Source organism: Mastacembelus armatus, chromosome 9 (genome assembly GCF_900324485.2).
Source record: "Mastacembelus armatus chromosome 9, fMasArm1.2, whole genome shotgun sequence".
In the NCBI taxonomy this organism is placed as follows: domain Eukaryota; kingdom Metazoa; phylum Chordata; class Actinopteri; order Synbranchiformes; family Mastacembelidae; genus Mastacembelus; species Mastacembelus armatus.
This window is the reverse complement of record NC_046641.1, coordinates 13,794,465-13,819,959: the sequence shown is the minus strand read 5'-3', so window position 1 is coordinate 13,819,959 and position 25,495 is coordinate 13,794,465. Positions and strand designations below refer to the sequence as shown.

The 25,495-nt window shown below is 40.7% G+C and overlaps 2 protein-coding genes across 4 annotated transcripts in view; one reads left to right on the top strand and one right to left on the bottom strand.

Moving 5' to 3' along the window:
- The first annotated feature begins 464 nt into the window (after positions 1-464).
- LOC113138464 (riboflavin kinase-like) lies at positions 465-4,444 on the top strand. The gene is made up of 5 exons (XM_033325354.1): positions 465-970; positions 1,611-1,762; positions 2,141-2,243; positions 2,463-2,652; positions 2,697-4,444. The coding sequence occupies exons 1-4, from the start codon at positions 889-891 to the stop codon at positions 2,624-2,626; spliced, it is 501 nt and encodes a 166-aa protein (XP_033181245.1). The 5' UTR covers positions 465-888; the 3' UTR covers positions 2,627-2,652; positions 2,697-4,444.
- A 1,680-nt stretch (positions 4,445-6,124) lies between these two features.
- The window catches only part of pcsk5b (proprotein convertase subtilisin/kexin type 5b), a 63,577-nt gene continuing 44,206 nt past the window's right edge, over positions 6,125-25,495 (bottom strand). The window contains exons 21-37 of one of the 3 annotated variants that reach the window (XM_026320799.2): positions 18,971-19,073; positions 18,754-18,890; positions 16,918-17,118; positions 15,394-15,462; positions 11,306-11,366; positions 11,071-11,216; positions 10,646-10,852; positions 10,284-10,367; positions 9,872-10,058; positions 9,562-9,776; positions 8,774-9,016; positions 8,422-8,655; positions 8,157-8,337; positions 7,834-8,051; positions 7,632-7,732; positions 7,277-7,487; positions 6,125-6,844 (exon numbers count right to left, since the gene is read on the bottom strand). In XM_026320799.2, coding sequence (XP_026176584.1) covers positions 6,420-6,844; positions 7,277-7,487; positions 7,632-7,732; positions 7,834-8,051; positions 8,157-8,337; positions 8,422-8,655; positions 8,774-9,016; positions 9,562-9,776; positions 9,872-10,058; positions 10,284-10,367; positions 10,646-10,852; positions 11,071-11,216; positions 11,306-11,366; positions 15,394-15,462; positions 16,918-17,118; positions 18,754-18,890; positions 18,971-19,073 — 3,023 coding nt within the window. In that variant the 3' untranslated portion in view covers positions 6,125-6,419. Of the gene's footprint in view, positions 6,845-7,276; positions 7,488-7,631; positions 7,733-7,833; positions 8,052-8,156; positions 8,338-8,421; positions 8,656-8,773; positions 9,017-9,561; positions 9,777-9,871; positions 10,059-10,283; positions 10,368-10,645; positions 10,853-11,070; positions 11,217-11,305; positions 11,367-15,393; positions 15,463-16,917; positions 17,119-18,753; positions 18,891-18,970; positions 19,074-23,176; positions 25,124-25,495 lie in introns of those variants that run through there. The other 2 variants (XM_026320802.1, XM_026320801.2) reach the window with 2 other exon arrangements.

Sequence of the window (25,495 nt, the reverse complement as noted above, 5' to 3'; positions counted from 1 at the left end):
TTGGTATATTCTCAGGTAGGTTGCCACCAAATTAAAAGTCATTTTCGACTACTCATAATTGGCCAAATTGTGATATATAAAATAATATATGCATTATTATACACGTAGGCTCCTGTAAGTCAACTAATAACTTTCTAATTTTCTTATTTTATTTTATTCTGTCGCCTGACCTGGGAAATATTTGCATATGAGCGAAAAAAGTCAAGATAACGAATAATGCCCGAAAGAAAAAAAAGAATGCAAATAAGCAATTTTCAAAATATGAAGTAGGGTTATGCGGTGATGGTAAGTTTATACTTCCCCTTTGCCATGAGATCCCACTGGACAAATGCTATTCGGATTTAGGTAACATCCTGCTGAAAAACCTTGGTCGTATTTTGCATAATCCTTGAATGCACCATTTGTAGTTGTCATATTTCCTACAATTCCTGAAGGCAACATGTCCTGACCGCGTGACCATCGCGGTCAGTGACGTCAGCAGAAGCGTTACAGACAGATGTGTACATGTGTCCCGGTGTTACCGGTTCTCTGGATACCAGGACCAGTTTTCCAGCATTTCGCTGCCAGTGGACCTGAACGAACCCGGGCTGAGGAGAGACGCTACAACAGCCGGACGGACGGTAGCAGCTTTTTAGATCCGTTTCAGGCAGACCTCGCCTCTGAAGCGGCTAAGAGCGTTTAGCTTAGCTTAGCATAGCAGGTGAACTTTTGGAGAAGATACACCTGAATCCAAAACGGACCCTGGACTCTATAGGAGAAAGATTTCATTATCGTCAGTTATCAAAGCGGTGCAGAGCTGGTCGGTTAACCGGTCCGACTGGGTTGTAACGTTCTCGGTCATTGTGTAGCGTCCATCCGAGACAGCCAACTGTTATTGGGAAGTCAGGCATGAAGAGCCTTCCGTACTTCTGCCGGGGGGAGGTCATACGAGGCTTCGGGAGAGGAAGCAAAGAACTGGGGATACCCACAGGTCAGTCTTCCGGTGCTTTTAAGCTGAAAAACGTTTCAGTAATTTTAAACTGTTTTAGGCTACGGATGATCGCGAGTCGGTCTGGAGGAGAATGAACTTGAATATTAAGAATCTGTGGTAGCAACATAAATGTTTTAAATGTTTGATTACTGATTAGTCCTAATAGTCGATAGTTAGTTGAGTTTAGCAAAAATAATAGCAGCTATTTAATGTATAATGGCGACTGTTCCACAAATCTCTAGTAAATAGTCTCTTTCTCTCTCTCTCTCTCTATCCCCCCCCCTCTCTCTATCCCTCCCCCCTCCCTCTCTCTCTCTCACTCTCTCCAAGGTGAAGAAACAAAAACAAAACAGTATCAAATCCATTACAAAACAAATCTGAACCTTGTAATAAATGATATATTGTTGTTATTTCTTTGTTACCTTGAGATTGGCCCTCACAGGACCAACTGTGTGAAATGAAACCCTGAATCTTGTGACCCAATTGTTCTGACAATTCAAATTGAAAATATTTTGGTGTTAACTCAGACTTTGGTTGTGATAATTGAGACCCGACCAAAGTCAGTGAGTGACTGCGACTCACCTCACATACTGACCTTTTTCTTAACTTCTTTTTCTCCCTTTCTTCTTCTGATCTCCAGCGAACTTCCCAGACTCAGTGGTGGATAACCTTCCAGCAGATATCAGCACAGGGATCTACTATGGCTGGGCCTGTGTTGGTAATGGTGATGTCCACAAAATGGTGATGAGCATTGGCTGGAACCCTTACTACAAAAATACCAAGAAGTCCATGGTAAGTACAACAAAAGTGCCATTCGCCGCAAACTGCCTGATGTCTTCATCAGGTGGACACATTAAAAATCTGTAAGATTTAGACAATGAATGATTTCAAGACAGTGACGGACTGGTCGCTAACCAACTTCCTCCTGTTGCTGTGGCAACATTGGCAAAAACACACTTGATCTGAAAAACAAAAGTGACTGAAGTACAATACGAAGCTACAGACACTGAAGAGAGTGATCAAGCTGAACTAAATGAATATGTCAGCATGGTTTCGGACATGGTTATTTTCTAACTCTTTTATAGAATTATTTTTACATATGGAAGCAGGACTGATTAACACAATAAGAGCAGCACAATAGACTTGACATTTGCTGTTCTTTTGTTCCAGGAGACCCATGTGCTTCACACATTTAAAGAGGACTTTTATGGGGAGATTCTCAGTGTTGTCATGGTGGGCTACATCCGTCCAGAGAGAAGCTACACTACACTTGGTACAACGCATCTCTCTCTCTCTCTCACACACACACACACACTCTCTTCAATCTTTGTGTGGTGTCAGATATTGGTGTTATTGATCTCACTGTTTTCCTCTTTAACAGCGACGATATGTTAAGTGTCACATATTCCTTAAGGTTCTCTTTTCACCACTCTCTCACATTCACACACTCTGACTTTGCTCACTTTGTTCCTGCATGTCTCTGTCCTGACAGAAGCCCTCATCGCTGCCATCAACAGCGACATTGAGGAGGCCAAGGTCAAACTGGAGCTCCCAGAGCATCTCAAACTGAGAGATGACAACTTCTTCACCAGTGCTCCCAGCTCATCTTCACCCTTGCCCACCACCACAGTAACCACTATTATGAATGGTCACTGACAGCCGGCTGTGACACACACACACACACACACACACACACACACACACACACACACACACACATACACATACATACTAGTGTAACATGTAGATTTCCAAATATACACAGGTTTGTCATTAAAATGTCCAATCTCATTCTGAGATCTCTTAGCCGCTGCCATGGCTGCACATTGACATGACCATTTTTTTGTTATGGTATTTTATTTTATTTTACTTTTTTTTTGGTAGTATTTTTGAGCTTAAAATTATCTGTGAGTTTGTTGCAGAGAGCCAATCATTTAATATGATTTGTTCATTTGTATTTATTCACATTGGAGTACCTCATCTAACAACAAAACTGTAACAAACACTTAGGTCCTACTGGTCCTCCTGTATATTTGGAATCTTTTATGTGAGAAAGCACAGTAGCTGAAAATAAGCTTGACCATAAAATACAAGCAAATTTGTCCTGACATGTATACGTATGAGAAGGACAGCACAAATATAGATCATAAACTCCATTTAAGATAAAAACATCATCACCTATTTAGTCCAGGTATGTGTGAGGATTTATTTCTGCATCATGTGTTAGATAGAACGTCTGGGCATTGTTATCTGTAACAAAAACACAGGTTGCACAGTTAGATGAATTTATGCAACAACATGGCTAAACACACAGCATGTGTGTGTGAAGGTGGGGAAATTAATGAAATGATGTACATTCAATTATACAGAAGTATGGTTGTCTTTTGTTTTCCTCTCTCCCCTCCAGTGTGACACAAAAACCCTTTACTGTTTATCACTGCCCTAAAACATAATGACCCTTTTATTGGAACTGAGATTGGATTTGGGTTTTTTATGCATTATGCACAAAAAATCTGAATGTTTGTTATTAAAATTTTTTTTTTCAATATTTACTCTGGATTTGAGTAGCACTGTCTTGAAATGTCTTTGTAAGATTAGCCAGTTGGAATGAACTGTAAATGATAATGAATACTGGCCGAATAAGCAAACAAGTTTGTATGCACATGCTTTTTTTTTTTTTTAAACTGCAGCTTGACTGATAGTCAGACCCACGGTCCGTCAGTCTCTGTGGGTTTGTTACGGATAGTAAAACATTCATAGGTGTGATGAGTGGAAGAAGAATAAAGTCCACAGCTCCTGTTCCCTGCTCTGATGTTGACAGAGGGCAAGTGTATGAATAAAAATGTGATCTTGCAGAGGTCTGAACAGAAAAACCTACATAATATTCTCAATGTCTATATATATATATATATATATATATATATTCTACAGTTAAATAGTTATTCATTGCATTACTTTCTTTTAACAAATGTTTTAAAACACTATAAGGGGTCACTATTTCAGTCCTTGTGTGCCTACCTGATGAGATTTTACAACAAAAATGACATGAAACCTAAACATAGAAACACAAGTGTGTACAATTATTTGAACATAATTGTAAATAAGTGTTTTTAAAAAGATGAAGTTTATGGATCTGGGTTGAGATTTTAGGTCTGTATTGTTTTTTTTTAGTTTAGTAAAATGGTTTACGAATGTTGACATTCATCAAGCAATCTCAGAAGAGCTTAGCTGTTTTTGCCTGTACCTTTCTATCCTCAGTTTGGGTGTTTTTGTATTTTTCAGTTTAATCAGTTTTTCTATACGGTTTGAAAATTGTTAGATGTTAAATGTTTTCCAGGCTAATTTGTTGTGATTATTTATTTAAGTTTACATCGGAACCAGGGTTTACTGCAGGTGGAGCTAAAGGTTTAGCATCTAATTTCTGTTTCATTCTTGTGTTTTACATAATTTAATCAAATAAATAATTTTTAATGAGTCACGTGGTATCTGATGGTATCTGTTTAGTGTGAGATAAGACATTACATTTTATCTGTTTGAAAACATCCATTACAAAAACCAGACATTTGATTAACAAAAATAATTTGACAGAACAGACCATAAACACCGAAGTAACTGGATGACCCTAACAAACTGTTTTTCAGTAATAATGTCTATTTCTTCATTTTTAGTTTGTGTGAGAATACTGAACATTAAAAAGATCTTCTGTTTGTTGCCCACTGTAATGAGTAATGAGCCAAAATACAAAAACTAAACCAATAATAAACAATTTCCAAAAAAAAAAAATCAAATACTGTATTGTTGTGAAATTCAGTAATAAAAGATTCACAAAGAATCTTTTGAGTTTAGTCACATTTGTGCACAGAAGAGTGAGTCTAAGAGAGGGGCAGTTCTAGTCCCTTTTTATGTGGGTTAAAACAATGAACTATCAAACAATCAAAATTTATTGAAAGTATAATTTTTACTTTTTAAAATAAAAATGAAAAGAACTAAGAAATGCAAGACCTGATTAAAAAAAGATCAGAGTTTTTTTTATTATTTATATTTTTGTTATAGCGTTTTGCCGAGTTTTGATGTCAACAGCTACAGCAGAGAACAGCCTGGTTTTCTGAGCAGAAAAAATTCTCAGCTGCTCTTCAGTTTTAACTCTGTAAGCACAAAACTCACCTCATAAGTTGCCACACGCCTCTTGTCTCGACTCGTCATGACATACAATCCACAAGAGTTGTAGTTTTTGTCAAGACAGAGCTGTTGCTAGCTAGAAGTGTGTTTCTATTTTTACATATAAAGGCTCGTTTCTAAGCTCGTCTGGAATAGATTTAGCTTGCTGGGTGGGGCATGCGTCTGTTGACAGGAACACTTGGGTTCAATCCTTGCCAAGGTTGCCTTTTTAAATTCTTGAGATGAGATACAATCTCCAACTTCTGAAGTGATCGACATGTTTTGGAAGCGACAATATCAACAAGGTTTCAGTGATCAAACACATTTTCCTCAGGAACTGCCCATTTTAGTTCTCTTTGCTATTCCGCGCATCCGTGATAGGTAGTGTTATCAGCAACAATAGTGAGGGCTAAGCCCCCCTAAGGATGAAATCCTATAACCGCCCCTGGTCTAAGACAAATTGACCTTGAGCTGAGACAGTGTCTCATAGTTACATCCTTGTTTGTCACATATCATTTCTGCACTTGCACAGGGTGGGAGATGCTTAGGCTACTTACAATTATGTTCACAAACTACTGTGTTAATCATGATTTTTTTCTGCTTCTCCCGACACAAACTTCTGAAAACGAATGCTCTTAGACCAGCACTTCAATATGGGTATGAATGAGGAAAAGAAATGGCCTGTCTAACAGGTTCTGCAGACTTGACAGGAGGAAGGACACTGAAATTCAGAGTTTCTGGAAGAAAATCTGCCAGGGAGCAGGTTAACTTCCGAAATTCACTGTGGAAACTGACTGCTCTGAGTTTTCACTAAACCCTTCAATACCCCCACCAGACTCTGTTGGACAAATACAGATTAATTTGATGAACTCTCTGTTGTAGGCAAGAAGGAAAGAAGTCTGATTAAACAGATAAGCCACTAAAACATAGTAAGAAAGCAGGTTGGACATGTTTTTTCATTTGCTATGATAAAGAAAACTCACCTGAACAAACATATGAATCATCTGAGTTTATTTTTAAGACAGATAAGAACCTGCACAATTCTGATCAGAAAAGGTCAAACATGAAACTGTCTGAGTACAAATATTTTAATATTTGGGGCATGAATAAATAAACCTAGAAGACAGTTTCATAGGAAAATGTTGATTAAATGTGCTAACATGAATTAAAGAGTTTCAACTTCGAAAAGAATGATTAAATAAAGATCAAGCCTCCTGTCTCAAGAAAAAGAAAACTTCACATCATCTTTACAGTGATGCGTAAGGACCAGCTGTTTCTGCTCTGTTTCTTTTCATCCGTATGTGTAGCTCTCATCATCATACTCTAGCTCAATCTCATCTTGGTCCAAGAGATTGTACTTGAACTTCCGATACACTGTCCCATCTTGCCCCATGTATACAATATCATCATCATCGTCATCGTCGTCATCATTCTCACATTCAATGATTCGGTCGCTGTACTCCCCGAATGAAGAGGTGCTGGGTTGTGACGTGATGCCTCCGTTGTGCCCAGTGTTCAGTTTCTCATAGCCGCCAGCTTTGGTTTTGTGTACAACAGCAAGTGTTTTAGATCGGGCGGAGAGGAAGAGGAAGATCCCTCCGCCAAAGGAGAGGATAAATAGAACACAAGCAGTGACAAAGAGTTTGGCAGTGCTGCCTTGAGCCTCTAAATCCTCAGCTCCCCTCAATATAAAGTTGACACCCAGGATGCACTCCTCTGAGAAAAAGGAAATTCAGCAGACCACTATGTTACATTAGACAAATGTAAACTATGTGCTCAGGTTGCTTCAGGTTAATCCCCGCTGAGCATGAGTGTGTATTGACCCTAATTCTTATGAATTAGTCGTATTTGTAATGGCTACAAAAGATTAAAAAACACCTTGTAATGGAAACATATTTAGCATTGTTTGAACATACCGTAAAAACCTCTTTGACTGGAAGATGAAACTTATATCTACACAGTAGAAAACTGTGACTAATTATACGAGGAAACCAATATGAATGTCAGATGCCTGAAAATGTGGCTGACGTCTAAAAATAAAGTATATATTCACAAATCCAGAAGAGCAGGAGACACAAAAGGCCTCGGTATGTGTTCAGCATCTGTACGTGTATGTTTCTGTGGAGATCTAATTGTGTTCTTGTTTACCTCGCGACACCCTGCAGTCACAGCACTCCCTGGCTATTGGTTTACCATCCTGGCGTGACTCATTTCCACAGCAGCTCAAGCAGCGGCCATCGTCAGACAAGATCTGGAGTGCCGGACACACGGTGCAGTTCCACATGCTGGGACCTCGGCAGTCCAGGCAGGATGAGTCACACGGCACACACTGTGCCTCATCGCCGCTGGACTCAGAGCCCTACAGCAACAAATGATTTGTCAGAGGAGTGAGTGTCACCTTCAAACTTTTATTAAACTTCAGCTAATATGTTATTCAGCTATTTGAGTCAAAGTTAGTTCAATGCTCTTTGTAAATGAAGCGATACGCAAAGTTGTCTCTCACCTGTGAAGCAGTGTAGAAGCCTATCAGACATTGGGATTCACAGATACCGCCCATAAAGGTGTAGCCTTCATAACAGGAGTCACAGGCTAAAGCACCCTCACCTGGAAGGAGAGAGACAGAGATAGAGATACCACATAACAGGAAATAAACAGGATAAACAGGAAATAAATGTCAGAAATTAGCGATGACCGGCTTCCTTTACCACTGCAGGTTTTGCAGGTCGGGTGACACTTCTGACAAGTCTTGGACATGCTGTGGTGGTAGTAGCTTGGAGGGCAGCTCTGCAGGCACTGCCCCCACTGCCTCAGGTAGACATAGTCCCTACGGCAGCTCAGACAGTTTCTGTTACCACGACCCCAACACTGGTTACAAGAGGGGTCACAGTGTTCGCAAACCATCGAAGTGGTGTTGCCAAAGTGACTGAAGAGTACAGAGGAAACCTGTTTAATTTATGGTCTTCTTTCATGTGAAAGGACAAGGGAGGAGACTACAGGGAGACGCCGCTCCGCGTGTCTGTGTACTTACCTTTCTGAACATGCTTCGACACATCTGCTTCCCTGCTTGAAGAATCCAGGTTTGCAGGTGACACACTGCACACTGTGACGGCCAACGCACGACTGGCAGCTGAAGTGACAGTGCTCACACACACGTTCATCCTTGTCCTCGCCATAGTAACCCTCAGGGCACTCCTGCACGCAAGAGCTGTCTGACGGACACAGACACAATGTCAAGCCAGTAGAGGTGGATAAGAAGCACAGTATTTGATACTGAGTAGTCAACAATAACTTACTCAGTAACAAGTGTGGTTCGTTGCAGCTTAGGCAGTGGTCACTTCCCGGCCCAGAACAGCGATGGCAGAGTTGGTGGCACTGTTGGCACTCCTCATTCTGGTCCATGTATGAGCGGAGAGAGCACTGACTGAACCACACGCAGTGTCCGCTGGCATCTTTACGTCTGTTGGTATCACAGCTGAGGCAGGATGAAGGCTCATGGCCTGAGCAGGTCAGACATGACCTGTCGCAGTCTGAGGAAAATAAAAAGGCATTAGACACAGTCAGCTAGAATCTTGGAGAAGACTGAAAATCATGTAGTGATCGCATGAAATTGTTTATTATTGTTGGATGATCTTCCACCTTCCTTACCTCTGCATTCATTGGTGGCCCTATCGTAGTACGTGCTGCTGACACACTCAGCCAGACACTCTCCGTTGTAACGGACAGCTTTCGGGTTGCTACACACGTCGCAGTCATCAAAGCCCGGGCCGTCACATGAGGCACAATCAGCGTGACAGCGCACACACTCCTGTTGCTCCTCACTGGCAAAGTATCCACCAGGACAATCATCCACACACTTACCCTCATGAAGGAAGTAGTAATCAGCACATTCTGGGAGAGAGAGAGAAACAGACAACAAGAAGAGAACAACACTGTTTATATAATTTACAAAGGAGGGCTCTGAACACTGAAATTATTAATATTCTAAATTTGCACTTGTTATAACCTAAATACCCTTGACTAGCCTTTTTTTGCACTGATGCAAAATATTTCACCCATACAGAACAATCACATGACTACTGTGGTCCTCATATCCAAAATGAAGGTAAGGATGGATTTATGCACAGTTTCTTCTTATCTGCCTTTAACGTGCCTGGCATGATACAGTCATGAATAATAAAAAACTGTATGTCATCCTCAGTTCTTTACCACCTGATTTAGCCTTCATGTCTGAACTGTTTGCAGTCCAGTGAGCAGAAAGGCTCTACATCTGCATTTTCTGTCGTACCACTTCCTGCATCTCCTCCTGATCATCTTCTATTTAGTGACTGCAGCACTAAACTACATCACCATCGCCTAAACAACATCTTAAGGTAATCCTCCTCTCCACGTCTTTCATGCCTCTACCCTTCACTGCACCACCCCAGCCGACTCACTTTTACACAGGCCATCCTGATTGCACTGGCTACAGTGAGCTGGACAGCGACGGCATTCTGTGTCAGTGGCATAGTAGCCACGAGGACAGTGCGACCCGCAGGAACGGTCCAGCAGCAAATAGCCTCTGTCACAGCTCAGACAGTGAGAGGAGTTTCCTTGACATGAGGTACACTCTGGGGCACACGGCTGACATACCCCACCTTGAGGAAACCCTCTGTGAAACAGGCAGAGAGAAAACAGAATGAGGTATCATCGATGTATTAGGATGATGTGTGTTCATGTAATGTCAAAAAAAAAAAGGACAAGCACCTCTGACACTCCACCACACACACTCCACTGTGCAGGTAAAGCCCATTAAGACACCGCTGGCACTGCTGGGAATCCTGACATATTGCACACCCTTTTGAGCAGTCTTCACATTTGCTGGACACCTTGTTGGCAAACAAACCAGATGGACACCGAGACACACAGGTCTGTTGAGGAGTCAAAAAACGGCCTGAAAGACAAACACACACACCACTGATACAAGGAAAAACATGGTTTCCTGGGGCCAAAGCTTTGTTTAAATTACAGATCACTTCCCTGTGACCTCAGTCACACTGCCTGCCAGAGAAAAAACATGGACTTTGATGTTTGCCTAAAACATCTAAGACAAGCCCAGTAAACATTTTGTAGTTTTAGAGGTTTAGACTAATTTGGCATAGAGAGAGTTAATGTTTACCTGGGGAGCAGCTGCTGCAGTTTGTCCTCCCTGCAGCAGAGCAAGTCTTACAGAAGCTGTGACACAGCTCACATTCCTCCTCACCTGATGACAAAAAGAAACCGGGACACAATAGTATGAAAGGCGTGAGAGTGAAGGCATGCGCAACAGGACAAAAGATAAACACAAATACTAATCTATGTAAAGATAATGCCATTCTAGTAACAAAGGGATGCGTAAAGTCATGATTCAGTTGATTGAAATTCTGTTTTAATGAAGGAAATGAAATGATATAAAGAAAATTTATCCCCCAAAAGCAGCAGGCTGGAGGTGGGTAATGCTGATGACATCCAGTAGGGAGGTAGAATGAATAATTGCCGTACTGTTTCTGAAGTGTCCCTCAGGGCATGGAGCTGACTTTCTGCCCTCCAGACACTCCCCATTCTCCAGTGTGAATCCATCCTCACAAGAGTCACAGTCATTGAACTGTGGCCCTCCGCAGGTCCGACAGGCACGGTGACATGGTTCACATTCCTGGCTCTCCTCATCCACAAAGAAACCTTCCTTGCAGTGATCCACACACACTCCATCTGAACGCACACAGATTTTTACATCCATCATATACAATTAAGCATATTACTATTTCAATAGTTTGCAACCTCTGTGATCTTAACTGGACAACTTTGAAAACATTTTTACTATTTTTTTGTACAGCATTTTAGATCGACAGCATAATCTATATTTTTTAGTATTTTAGCTGATATTCACACAATAACTCGACCCAAATAATAAATGGTTCAAATCTGACCAAAGATGTAGAATCCGTCCTCACACCAGTAGCACTGGGACTGGTCACATATTACGCATCGTTCGTCTTCACATGGAGCACACACCATGGTGCCACTCACACCAAAGGTACTATCAGGACAGGACTGATGACACTCTGTGCCTAACCTGACAGACACAAAGATGGATAGCATCAATATGGCGACATGCGATTACGGGGGCCTAATTCAATGACGGTTTCAACAGAAAAGACTCACTTGTAATAACCATCATCACATTCGTGGCAAACAGTTTCCTGGCCCTGCTCTCCTGAATCCTCTGTGGTGAAGAGCAGAAATGAAAACAAGTTACTAACAACCAATCAGGCATATAATGAATTCTGTCCAGGCTGTGTTGAAAAAGAGACCACATTTAAACATGATGCAAAAGGTTCTTGCTCTTTTTACACTGTAGAGGTGTAGAAGTGAAGAAACAGTCCTTGTTCTACAGCATCACCAACGTTCAGGCATCCCACCCTTATTTTTCCATATGGATAAGTGTAACAAAAAAGATAATAATATTATTCTGCTGGTAAGTGATTGTGGTTTGCCATTTATGTAATTAACATGTAAAAATGTGGAAAAGTAAAATCCAGTCTCGTCTACCATCCACCCAGAGACAGCACTGGGATTTCTCTGAACCCAGTTAGTTTTAACACCAGCAGGGGGCACTCTGATAACACAAAATAACTGTGTTCAATCGACTGTTGGGCTGACTGGCGCACTCTAATCAAACATCAGTGATTATGATCACTGAACTAGCAAACAAATCTTACAGAGAAGCCTTAAAATTAAAGTAAAATTCAACCAGTATATCTGGTCATTCTGGTTCACATTCATGATCTCTCAACTTAAAGACGTCAGAAGTTCAGCTGCTGCTTATGTGATGGGATAGTTGGTTTATATGTGTTTTTCTTTAAGGGGAACTGGGGGAACATGTGCATGGGATCTTTAGAAGTAACTTACATATGTGAGAGATTATTTTTGTTCACAAACCAAAAGGAGAGAGTTCATTTTTCTTCCAAATTAATCAATTTCTGCTGTCATTTAAAACCATCCAAGCTGGTGATTGAGAAGAACCATCCCTTAGTCCAACAATGTCCAGACAGAAGTAAGAACAGGGACAAGAGGGACAGACAGAATCACACAGGAAGCAGAAAGAGAGACAGAGCAAAGGAGAGAAGTGGGGGAGAAAAGATGGAAATAACTACTAAAAAAAAAAAACCCTTCTGCAGAGTTTCCCTTGGGACATTCATCCTCTCCAGAAAAACCTCCATCACCCTTCACACCCCATTCCCCTCTGTCTCCTTCCAGCACCCACAACTTAAAACTGCACTGGTTTGCACTTCAATACGGTCGACAAGCCACTACCTGTGAAAGCAATTACTCATAGAGAGAGCGACTGGGAGAAAGGAAAGGTGGGAGGGACAGAGGTATAGAACACAGAGGGAGTGAGGAGCCGGAAATCATGCCTTCAGGCTGTGTCTGCGTGAAGACAGAAAATAGCACTTGCATAAATATTAACTCTGCAGGCTAGGAGAGGGGGATTTCAACATCATTCAATCAGGCATACGCATCCTGAGTTATGCACTTATGGAATGTGTAAGCATTCACAAATTTACTGTGTACAACCTGTATATTACATTAAGACTTATAATCTAACTAACAATCACACATTCTTGTGAATCAATGTGCTCAAATTTAGCCCAATCTCATAAATCACAAATTTGACTGAAGTGGCTTTACAATCTGTACGCCATCTGTCCCTTAAATTGGATCAGAGAAAACAAAAATAACAAAAAAAAAAAAAAGGAGGAAACTACAGGAAGAGCAACGATAAGGAGGGATTCCTTATCTACATACTACATACATGCCATTGGTGCAGAACACAATGTAGATTTACAGTATGGACAAACATAATGACAAAATCATATATTCCAAACACATGAACAAAATCTGGGAGGACGCTGAACAACTTCCAGGTGCCGCCAAACCAACATGAGCCACACAACCTCCTCTCTGCTGGCAAAAAGTTGAAAGAGGTGTTATATTTACAAGTGTGTGGATGGATGAACCCACTACAACTCTCACCTTAAATCATCTCTTGAGTGTTAGAAACTGACATAGTGTGTTTACAAAGAAGTGTCTGACAAGTGGATTGTTGACATAGAAAAGGAGAACAATGCAACAGAGCAAAGCATTCATGAGAAGACGACTAATTTCATGCACAGAAATGAGATGCACAGCACGGAAATCCATGTCCATGTGGGTCATTGTGATGTGATGTTTTAGAGAGAAACCTTTGAGGACACAGATGGATTAGAGATGTGTCAGCAGCAGGGAAATCTGGAGTCATACGCAATGAACATTTTTTTCCTCCCCTTCCAGGTAAGAGACAACATCTGATTTCTCCAGCCTGAAAGATCTTATCACTGAGCTATTCAAGATGTGTCATCGCCACTCCTGAAATAACAGAAAGCCAAGACAGATTTGAAACATGACTAATGCAGTGATTAAATATTTTCCCAACCCTAATCCCATAGTACGCAGAGATGGTTAATGGGCAAAAGCGATGATGCCTTAAAAAGCAGTCATTTGATGGGTGAGATAGCAGGAAGTAGGTGCCGTGGCATCTTATCACGTGCTGCCAAAGCTGGTGAGGTCAGACGGATTTTACACAACAGCAAACAAACTAACACACAAATAGCTCATTTATTAACATGTAAGATTAAGGCTGATTTTTAAGTCATGGAGAAAAAACAAAAACAAAAACCTAATGTTCAGGACACTGACACTTGGACCGTGTTGTTTTGAGTAAAACCAACAATGTGTCTTTAAGTGTCTTTTGTTGCCATTTTGAAACCAATAACCAGCCTATATACTGATTTCACAAATACTGGAAAAGATAATAGCACAATTTCACAGTGAATTTCTTTAATGCAGGATGACGTGCATGAAGTGAGGATTACCCAAAACAACCTCACATTCCAAATATGTCGTCTTCTGACTATAAACATATAAAACTGGCTTTTAGAACAACAGGATGACACATAGTGTAAGTGTTCTCACACACACACACACACACACACACACACACACACACACACACACACAACAGACACTCAGACACTACATAGTCTGTTTCATCTCCACTTGCATCGTGTCACAGGGCCAATCATCTCAAATCTCTAATCTACTGACTGACTTGTATAGCTTGCAGAATTGTGATTACTGAGAGTGAGTGGGTGGCAGGGAGGTTGTGGTGAGGGTGAGAGTGAAGAAAGATATTCCACCCAGAATGCATAATGACATAATGACAGCCTGTCTCCACCTCAGACTAGTTCAGCACAATAACAACTTTCTATGGTATGTCGGTAATCATCTCTGGGAGAGGGAAGTGGTCTCGTCTTTATGCGCCTGGCACTGACAGTGTGAGGTGTAAGAGCACGAGGACTGAGAGTTAGAGAGCAGTCACACTGTTAGGTCTGTTCTCCAGGTACAGCTGAGAAGAAACAACGAATCTGATTGAAAAGCATTATTCAGAAAAAGGAGCTTTTAATAGAACTGTGCTTTTCCATAAATAAAAGGTATGTTGATTTCTGATATTTACAGTATGGGCAGTATGGAGGGAAACAGTAATGGAAGGATGAATTATTACTGGCACTATTTACCCAGGAGTGGAAAATCAATTTTTAACCCTTTAGAGCTAATGTCTCCCTCTGACATAAATTAGATTTCAGGTCATTTTCCCTGTTGAGCAGCTAATCACCATCAGTCCTGCAAAAAGTAAAACACATTAGATTTTCTGGACCTACTAATATGAAAATACTAATGCGACACCTTCTAATGGGGTGAGGTGTCTGATAATTAAGAAGTGCAGTTAAGTGCAGTTCTGTGGTGTTTGTCTGTCCAAATGACTACCCTTAATGGATGAGGCTTATTGCAATGAACAAAATGTTCATTGCAAAAGACCTGACATTTTAATAACTTAGCTCAGTTGTTGGGACTCATTTGAGTAAACTGATGATGATGTACCTGCAGTAATAAAGAGCCTAGAGCACAGAGGAAGCAATGATAACATTAGTAAATGCAGGTGCCCCATCCTCAGCATTACTGTCAAACACATTTAGCAGTGTAAATGCTCCCTTATTTTGGTGTCATATTGTGGTGTGCCAAGCAGCAACAGTATATAGCAGCTGCTGAAGCTACATTACGCCTGGTTTTATTCCTTTCTTCATGGATAAAGACGGTGAAAAAGGTAGAAAGTGAGAGTCAAAAGTAGTGAGAAAAGGATGTGGTCTGCTTACTGCGTTCACATCGCCTGCAGCCTTCATCACAGGGGAGACAGTCCACATTCTCTGCATCTGCAACCTCACCTGATGAACACAGAGGGTAAAACAGTGGCTTGAAATGTACACAAGGGGTTAGAGGATGGTGATTAAATGCCATTATGGAGATGAAAAACAATAAATGGTGTGTTTGGGATTTAATTTCAAAGTGTTACTGTGGCGAAGGAGAGGAGAGGAGAGGAGAGGAGAGGAGAGGAGAGGAGAGGAGAGGAGAGGAGAGGAGAGGAGAGGAGAGAAAAGAAAAGAAAAGAAAAGAAAAGAAAAGGAGAGGAGAGGAGTGGAAAGGAGCAGAGAGGGAAGAAAAGGAAAGGAGTGGAGAGGAGAGGAGAGGAGAGGAGAGGAGAGGAGAGGAGAGGAGAGGAGAGGAGAGGAGAGGAGAGGAGCAGAGAGGGAAGAAAAGGAAAGGAGTGGAGAGGAGAGGAGAGGAGAGGAGAGGAGAGGAGAGGAGAGGAGAGGAGAGGAGAGGAAAGAGAAGAGTCAAAAACAATAACTAACTGGTTAAATAATACCGTCCACACCAGCTTTGGTATCAGCTGCTGCAGAGCTGAAGCTGTGGGGCCTGTTGAGACCTGCCTGCCACCAAGGATAAGAAATTCATCTCATTCCCCCCTCATGCACTTTATACCATCATGTACAAACTCTCATCTCTACTCTTCACCACCATCTCACATTCAGTGTAGTGAAGTTGTAACTCCCCACCTCCTCCTTATCTCAAATATCTCCAAAAACATTTCACTCCAAACATTTCTCAATCCTTGGTTGGCTAGCATTCATGCTTGATCTCATATGATGAGAACACACTGCAACGTGTTCATCTTTCACCTTCTCTCTGATGATGAAAATATATTTGGCAAATCTTCTTTAGCTGAGCAGATTAAGATCAGAAAGTGATAGCATGAACTAAGTTAAGACAAGTCACTGGCTGTATTTGTCTGGTTGGCCACTTTTACTTGGTTCTTTTTTTTGGAACTTCTATTTTTCTTTTGGTTCATTTTTGTATTTCTGTTCTTTGTTGAATTGAGTTTTATAGCAATATATTTTACTCTGCTAATATTTGTCTTCTTTGCAATACTTAGAAATGTCAAAGCACCGAGGAAAACTACCTCCAATCGGCTCTCAGACACGTAGCGTTATTAATGGAACATCCTTGACCTTATGAAATATTACTGTTATCTTCAGAAGCTTAAAATTCCTCCCCTGAACTGCACATTTTTCACACCTGACACTGAAATCCAAATGCTAGTACCATAGTGTACTAGTCCAATGAAGCCAGTCCATAGAATACTTTCTGATTCTTTGGTCAGTCTGTGCCTATTTCTTCTAAGTTTGTGGCTCTGGGGCCTGTGCGGTTGCATATTTTCTGAGAATATTTAATTCTAATACTTGCTCTAAAATGAGGTCAGTGTGATACATATGTGTTCCCTGAGGTGACGTTTGCCAAATTCAGAGCAGCTTTATGACAGGACATCCCTCACATCTCACCTGCACTGCACTCCAACGGGACGCACTGCCCATTTCTGAGCTTGTGTCCTGGGCTGCAGTGGAGGCAGCGATCTGCCGCTGTACAGATGATGCAGTGTGCAGGGCAGGGGTCACAGCGTCTCCTTGCAGAGTGGAAGAACCCCTCTGGGCAGACATCACGACACTGTCCCTGATAGAGATACCTGGATACACCAAACCTATCTGGAAGAAAAAGAAATCTGCGTATTAAATGTTGTAAAGGTGAAACAGCCTCGTGTGTCTAGAAGTGGCTCGATTAAATGATACATTTACTGGAGGAAAAAAACATTTTTACTGCAGGTCTGAACAGCTTTTAGAAAGTTACTATACGGATGGATGGACACTTTTTTTTTTTTAACAAATGCACAGAAGAAAAAAAAAACATTAAAATGGGGAAACGTATAGGTGGCTGAATACCTAATTGTGAAACATAACCATTACTTATAACTGAAAAAGCACCAAATTGATAAAAATGAGATTTTCAATTCTAAATGTAGTGGTACCTACATTCCAACATTCAAAGTTTAGCAGTGGTCAAATTTGAGCTGCTTGTCTGCATCAGTATTTTAAAACTGACCCTTTATTTCTTTAATCATGTATTGTCATGTACGTCTTCATCTCTTTCTTCGCTCCCTGTGTCATTTTTTTCCCCTTCCAGCGACAGCAGGGGTCTAACAACTCCACGTTACTACCAAAGGTCAGTATCAGGAATAGTCTGCACAGTGTGTACCAGCGTGCGTGTGGCTGAGTGAGTGGCCGAGATAAGAGAGGTTATTTTGAGAGAGAAACACCACAAGGACAGACAGATGGAAGGTCTCTTCATGTTATTATTGTTATGTCTCATTGAGCCTCAGACAGACCTGCAATTAAATGGAACCATATATGCAAACACCGCCTGACAAACTATCCGGCTAATTGAATGTGTGTACACGCACACATGTGAGGGTGAAAGAGAGTGCATGTGCGAAGGGAGAATCTGGTGTTAATCTTCTCCCTGGCTGTCTCCGACCTTACTGTGTGTCTGTGTGTGTGTGTGTGTGTGAGAAACAGAATCTCCTTAGTGTAAATACATTCATTCTGATAGTCATAATAGTGTCTGTGACACCGCGATAAACACAGTTATTACTACCACCTTTAGACTGATATTTCTTCAGCTGTGAGCTCTCTAATGGGTTTTATCATAGCGATTGTTTTTACACTCATGAAAAACTTTTTTTATGTACTTTGGATTGGCTGCACAGGGCTGTAAGATCATGAAACTCAGAGAAGAATTTAAGATTATTAAAGGAAGCAATCATCAAATTCAGACTGAGCTATAATCTGAAACAGAACCTTGTGCAGGAAGATACAATGACTGATTCACCCTTTTAACACATCTATCAGCAGGCCTTGGCTGAATTACTGCTTTAATTAGATTCATTTACTTTGAGAGGATTGATTGGTGGAGTCTGGTACAATGAGCCTTGGCTTAATCCATGTGATGCTACGAAAAAGCACGATTTCACTTAGATTCCAGTCACACCTAGACAGATGGGTTCCCAAGCAATTGCCAGTAAACCTCTGCAAAAAATCTACTTGTAGACTCCGAGCCTGCAGGTTTTACATGTTGTCAGGGAACTGTTCAAATATATAAGACTGTATTAATGTTATTTGAACTGGAGCAGCTTTTTCTAGCAGAGATTTTGATTTAGATTATCACATAATTTATTTATGATTGATTTGTTTGTTTATTTTGGCCTAAATGCATATTTTACTGTCAAAAAAAGGCTTAAAAAAATGATCAGGGGGGTTTTCACATTCTGACCCAGGTTAGTCTACCTCTGTCACAGCTGGTGCAGTTGTCAGGTCCGTCATCAGTACACTCCTGGCAGGTGTGGTGACAGAGATGACACTGCCTTCCCACTTCATAACGCCCTCTCTGGCAGCGAATGTCACAGCGTCCATTATCAAAGAACCTGCAGGCAGAGCATGCAGTACAGTATAACCTTACATCTTCTGAACATGCAGTAAATGTTTGCATGTGAGCAGTACTTACCGTGCTGCAGGGCAGCTGGTGCAGTCCTCGCTCTCCGGGCCTGTGCACTGCAGACAGGTAGCATCACAGAGGTGGCACTTTCCATGTTTACTCAAATACTGTCCTGCAGACAAAGAGGAACAGTGAAGATTATGAGCTCAGCCCTCTCCCCCAACCTTGGTGAGTCGAGGGGACTTGCTAGATGCACTTCAGCAAAAAAAAAAAAAAAAACTTCTTCAACAAGATAGTTTTTTTTGACTCATTTCATACTTACTTAATTTGGTTGCTCCATGTTTTGTTTTTGTTTACCAACATTGTTATGTGTTTGCTCATATTTTTTTTTGTGATGTTAGGTTGTTATGTAGCTACACCAATTAGAACCAACAGTCAGCTGTTACTGTTTTCAATTCTTTGAAGGTATCTGCTGGTTTCTGACATGCTCAACTGCAACTCTTTATTTATATATATATATATATATATATATATATATATTTATTTATTTATTTATTATGTGCAAAGAGATTTCATAGATTTAAAAACATCTTTGAAAATGACACTGTCAGGTGTACTTTTGAATTCCTGAGCGCTTTTACAGTAAACACAGATACCATTTGCATCTGAGATTTTTGTTTGGCCCCTTCTGAGCTGGAAGACACAGAGCAGATTTCCAAAACAACTCGAGACTTTTTAAACAAACACACATTGCCATTGTTTGCCTGTGAAAGCTGATTTTTATCACAAGATCGAATTTACAAAACTCATACTCAAAGTCTGTGTGTGTTGAGTTTGTATGTTTTCTCCATGTTTATGTGTTTACCTGCTATAACAACGTACTTGTCTGGAGAAAACAGCTAAAAAAAAACTTTTCCTAGTGTGCAGATCTGAGCCCGAGACTGGAGAGGGGCTTTCTGTGGGTCTGTGTTCGAAAGCAGGTAATGACAACGTGAGTTTGCCAATTAGAGCAGAGACGCACCAGAATCATCTACTTTATCCTAAAGAATTAGTGTGGAGTAACACCAACTTGTCATTTGCTTGTTTTTGTATTTGAGAAGAAAATGCCTTCCTACAGCCCCATGGTTACATCCTCCACTGGTGAAAATGCAGAAAATGTGCGTAGGTTTCAGAAAGCTGGAAAACTTTTGCTGCAAAACAGAGGATAGGCTAGAAGTTGAGATTTGATCGCCAGAGATCTCAACACCTGGGAAAGTAATTGTTGAGACACTGTCATTAGTCAAAACGGAACAAAAACGTCGTAAAACAGGTAGATACTATTTTCTCCGTATGCTCCGCAGCAGTAAAAATCACACTGGTTTACAAAATTCTCATTTTCATTCGCATGACTTCAGAGTTATGTAATCTCTGCTCACATGCACTCAGCACACACATAACATGCAGGCTAGCTATTGTGTCCAAAGTTGCTAAAAGATTGAGGAAAAAAAAAAAAAAAAAAAAGAGTTCCAAAAAACAAAAAACAAAAAAAACATCAACCTACAGTTTCACACTTGGCAGCACTGAAGAGAGAATAACAAAAGAGGCATAAACATTGTGTCTTGTCCCACCTTTGTATTAGACAAAGGTGACAGACACTGGCTCAGGCATGAGGATGAGGATGGAGCTCTGTGTGTGTGTGTGCGAGTGCATCCTTCAAGGCAGTGGCTAGGTTCTCTGTGCTCTCTGGCTTTCTGTGAAAAGCTCAATTGTTCCTTTCAAAACAAAAGAGCTTCTTTGTGTACAAACACAACAGGCGGTGGCTTCCCATTCAGAAGTGCTCTGCTGAAACCATTCAAACAGCCCCCGAATAAACGCTGTCACTCTCCTTCACACTCATACTCTCTCTCTCTCTCTCTCTCACACACACACACACACAGCCTCCCTGTTTGTCTCCCCCCTCGCTCACACACACACAAACAAACGAAGCCAAGTTCTCAAGGGACGGAAAGATGTTCAACTCCGCTCAGCAAAAGCAGACACTTTGGACACCCACTGCCACACAGGAGAAGAGTTGAGCCGAGAAGAAAGAGAGCCTGTCACTCAGGGGAGTAAAAGTTTTTCCTCTGTTATGGACTCGTCTGACCTTGTGAGGACATTGACAGTCTACTCTGTCGGGAGAGAGAGCTCTGTTGGCAGTATCACACTGACACCCACTACACCTGGTCCTGAATCACAATGGCCTGGCCCTTCCACCTCCTGCACATACTTGATTCAAGAAAGTAGAAAAACAATATATATTCATTTCACCTCACAGGTATTCTTTCTTTTTGACCTGAGCTATACATTATTAATGCTTAGGTATTAGTATTTATTAAGCCAACTCCTTGTTCAAGGCCAATGTCAGAATGATTTCCTAATATGTATGTCTTCTTGGGTAGTAAGCCTCTAAAGACAAAATGCACATAGTGGTTTAGTGCTGCCTGCAGATGATTTACAGATTTCTCTTCTAAATCTCTCTTCTTTCATTTATGTACAGGCTCATGAGTTGTATTTCACACATAAGTTAGCTTTATACACCGCTCAGCCAGACCATTATGAGCGCTGACAGGTAAAGTGAACACTGATTATTTTGTTACAATGGCACATGCCAGAGCAAGGGGTATATTAGGCAGCAGGTGAACATTCAGTCCTCGAAATTGATGTGTTGGAAACCGTAAAAAAGGGCAAGTGTAAGTGTATGTCACATAAATTAGAATCTGAGGGACTTTGACAAGGGCTGAACTGGGATCACTGGTTGACTTGGTCAGATCATCCAAACTGCAGGTCTTTTTGGGCACTCTCTGCCTGCAAGTATCCAGTTTGTTTGATTCAAATGAAAGCGAGAAATCCAGTATATTGGTCTGTGTGATGAGAAACATTCAGCAGCTACAGTGGTGATATCACAACTACAGTAGGGACCATGGTTGAAGTTGTCTAAAAAACTTTAGCTCTACACTCTTAAACTCTAACTTGTCCTAACACCCAGTTTTCACTCCTTTTGAATCCATTATCACTGAATAGCAGAGACATGTGTTGCTCTTCCTGATTAGATTCACAGAAGGTGCACGGTGAGCATCTTCAGCTCCAAACAGCTGCTGCACCTACTCCTGTGTTCAGTGTTAGGCTGGTGGGTCATAATGTTATGGCTGATTGGTGTATAATGAAAGTTTGATTTTATGACACTTCAAACAAATTATGCTTGATGTTTTTTAAAGTGACAAAGTAGACCTGAACTGTACTACAAGGCACTTCAGAAACAAACTGTGCGACTTGTTACTGGTCACAGGTGGAACAGCACTTGGCATCTGTGCATACACAGATACAAAACAAGGACACTGGTGGATGAAGTTAAATATTACTACCATGACTATTTTATGAGTTAAAATACAATTAGAGTGTTCTACTGACGCTCTCCTCACAAAAAACTCTTTTGGAGAAGTATTTTCAAGGTTGATTCCATTAAAGCCTTGGAGTTGATGAACTACTACTGCAATATTAATTGCTGTAGCAACTGTAATGCAATAAAATGCTGGAAAACAGTAAAGCAAACAACAACAAAAAAAATCTTCAGAATACAAAATAAGGTCCACATAAATAAAGACTGTGCCTACAATAAGGCAATCATTGCATTACTGATTGTTTTTAACTTCTACCTAGTTATTGTGTGCATGTGGCTCCTTTAGGTTTTCAGCTCGGAGCACGTGAACCTCTCATTTAATCGATCTGACTGAGTGCTGAACAACTAAAAGTTTCTGAAGGCAACGATCTGAATTTCAATGTTATTCTTTCAAAATAAAAACCAAAACAGAACATAAATGTTAGAGGATGAAACAATGATTACTACACTATCGACATAATTAAAAAATTAAATGAACTGAAATGAAAACATAAACGTGAACAGATTAAACATTTTAATAAGAACACTTAAGTAAAAAAAAAAAAAAAAAAAAAAAAAAGATTTTAAAAACTAGGACTTTGAGTAACATTAATAATGCATTGTCACAGATATGTCACAGGTACACAATAAAAACAGCTTTTATACGAGGGGTGCGTGTGTGACTACTACCACACAATCTAAAGTCAATTCAAGTCATCTTAAACAATGACCAAGAATAAGGTTTTGTTAACCAAAATAGGGGATTCATCAATCTTTATTACAAATCATCAAGGACCAGCTGACAGTACAACAATTCATCTAATACTGTAAATGCTCAAGCTGCAGGTGTGAAAACCCACGTAGAATAATATATATATATATTTTTTTTTTTTGCTGTTCCTTTTTAGAACCCAGCATCACCAGAATAACCTTTGAGTTTCATCAGGTAAGGTTCAGAGACAGACAGAAGAGGAAACCACAAGTCTGCTGCACTTAAGAGTAAAGTCTGATGAGCAAATCACTGCACAACGTGGATTGCATGGCTGTGCTTGACTTTTTAGTTTTAACAATGTAAATAAAAATTGATTGCCATATTGAGTTCTCAATTTTTCTGCTGTTCTAGTGCTTACTGTCAATGTATTTCTATATTGAAACTTTCAACAAAATCCCTCTGAAATAAAGTGAAAATGTCCACAGCTCTGATTTGAACCACAGCAGTGTGCTATCCGCCTGCCTGTCAGTGACCTTTCCCTGCAGATATTTTCAGTGCCAGTCACTGACTCTCTAAAGTTAAAGTGTAGAGCAATACTTCAGTCGAGATGCATGGTCTTTATAAGGGAATGACGAGGAGTCGAAATGTCTAAAAGTTTTTTTTTTTGATTTTTTTGTTTTAACTTGAGAGCAGTAACATGTAAGGGACGCACTGATATGGGTAAAATATCATCACTGGACTTGGTTCCTTTTACTGGGTTTACATGCAGCATGTTGATAAACCAAACAAACATATAGAAGACTCGAATATACCTGTAACAAATATGCATTTAATTTCAATGATTTTATCCAGTGACAACAAATTAATGGAGCTTTGAATTGTTCAGTCACAGCAACGGATGGAATCAATACAGAAGTTTGAGAAAATGTTTAATTTCCAGAAGCTGCATTGAGTGAAAAATGGGCATCGGTGCATCCCTAGTACCACAAATCCATTATAACACACTGCAGCTTTTCCTTCCCTGCAGAAAGCTCTGGAAGGAATGACTATCGACTTGTCTTGTAGTACCTCTGGAATGAATCAATGCTGTCTGGGCTTACATCAAGAATTAATGTCATTCTTCTACACACACTAATAAAGACAAACACACTCTATTCAGAGGGCAGGTTTGTTTTTAAATAAATGAAATGAGGTGATTTTGGTCGGTGATATGCATCAGCCTTGGCATACGGTGACACTGTAGCGTCTGCAGCTTCAAGTGGTAGCTGATTTATGTGTCTGAGTTCATGTCTGTGAATGTATGCGTGTGGTATATAAACATCTGTGCTGTGTTGTGTGCGTGTGTGAATTTGTCTTCCCCCCCCTAAACTGCCAAAGTCAGCCCAGACAGACATTATTTTCACATTACTGACTGAGCTTCTTTTTTTTTTTCTCCTTTGACGTATATTTACAGGGCAGAAAACCAAGGCCTTTCCTACTGTATGTTCACTTTCCATCTGTTTATTGTTAACACTTGGAAAGGGAGGAGGAAGAGGAGCCAAAATAAAAATGCACACAGACATATTCAGAGATTCACAGGCTGAGTGGCTCCTGTTTTTAGCTATACTTCCTACACTGGCAACAAAAAAACAAACAAAAAAAAAAAAAAACAAAAAAACAAAAAAACAAAACAGAAGGTTCAATTATTTTGGCATCGATGCTTTGGTCACAAAATACCGACACTTTTATTCTTTTGTTTTTGTTTTCGCTTTTTTCATTTGTTCTTAAAATAAGTCCCAGTCATTTTACACCCTGACCACGTGTGTGTGTCCCAGTACAGAAAAAAAGGTAGGTTTGTTGTAGTCCTGTCATTGCACCTCCGATGCAGTCCCTTTAAGAGGCACAGATACTCTTATAAATTATGTGTTAATGAGTGGGCAGGGGGCTTGAGAAGGAGGGCTGCCCCCTGTGCCCCCACAACACCCCCTGCACTCCCCTTTACGCCCAGTGAATATGTCCCATCACCCCTTCTGTGAGCATGTTCTGCAGCACAGTTGCTGCAGCACTTTCCTCTGACAGAGATTGTTCTTTTTAACCAGCACACAGAAACTGCCTTCTGCCCAGGATTCTTCATTTGCTTTCCACAGACCAGGAAGAAGAGATACAGGGGCAGTTTGGAAAGAGGAGAGGGAGAAAAAAAAAACAAAAAACACACACACACACCCACACACCCACACACCCACACACCCACACACACACACACACACACACACACACACACACACACACACACACACACACACACACACACACACACACACACACACACACACACACACACGCGGGCGAACCATTAGAAAGATGGTTGAAGGGCAGGCAGAGCCATGTGATTGGTCAGGAGAGGGTTCAGGTGACAGGAAGAGGTTTTTTTGATCCAATCACAGGTGATGTTCATCGAGGTGGAAAATGATTGTAGTCCAGTCCGTGTCAGGAGAGAAGGAAACAGATT

Excerpts from the sequence above, each read along its gene's own strand:
- LOC113138464 (XM_033325354.1), top strand. The coding sequence starts at position 889 with ATGAAGAGCCTTCCGTACTTCTGCCGGGGGGAGGTCATACGAGGCTTC. Across the intron at positions 1,763-2,140 it reads AAAATACCAAGAAGTCCATG|GAGACCCATGTGCTTCACAC; the intron begins GTAAGTACAACA and ends CTTTTGTTCCAG. Across the intron at positions 2,244-2,462 it reads GAGAAGCTACACTACACTTG|AAGCCCTCATCGCTGCCATC; the intron begins GTACAACGCATC and ends CTGTCCTGACAG.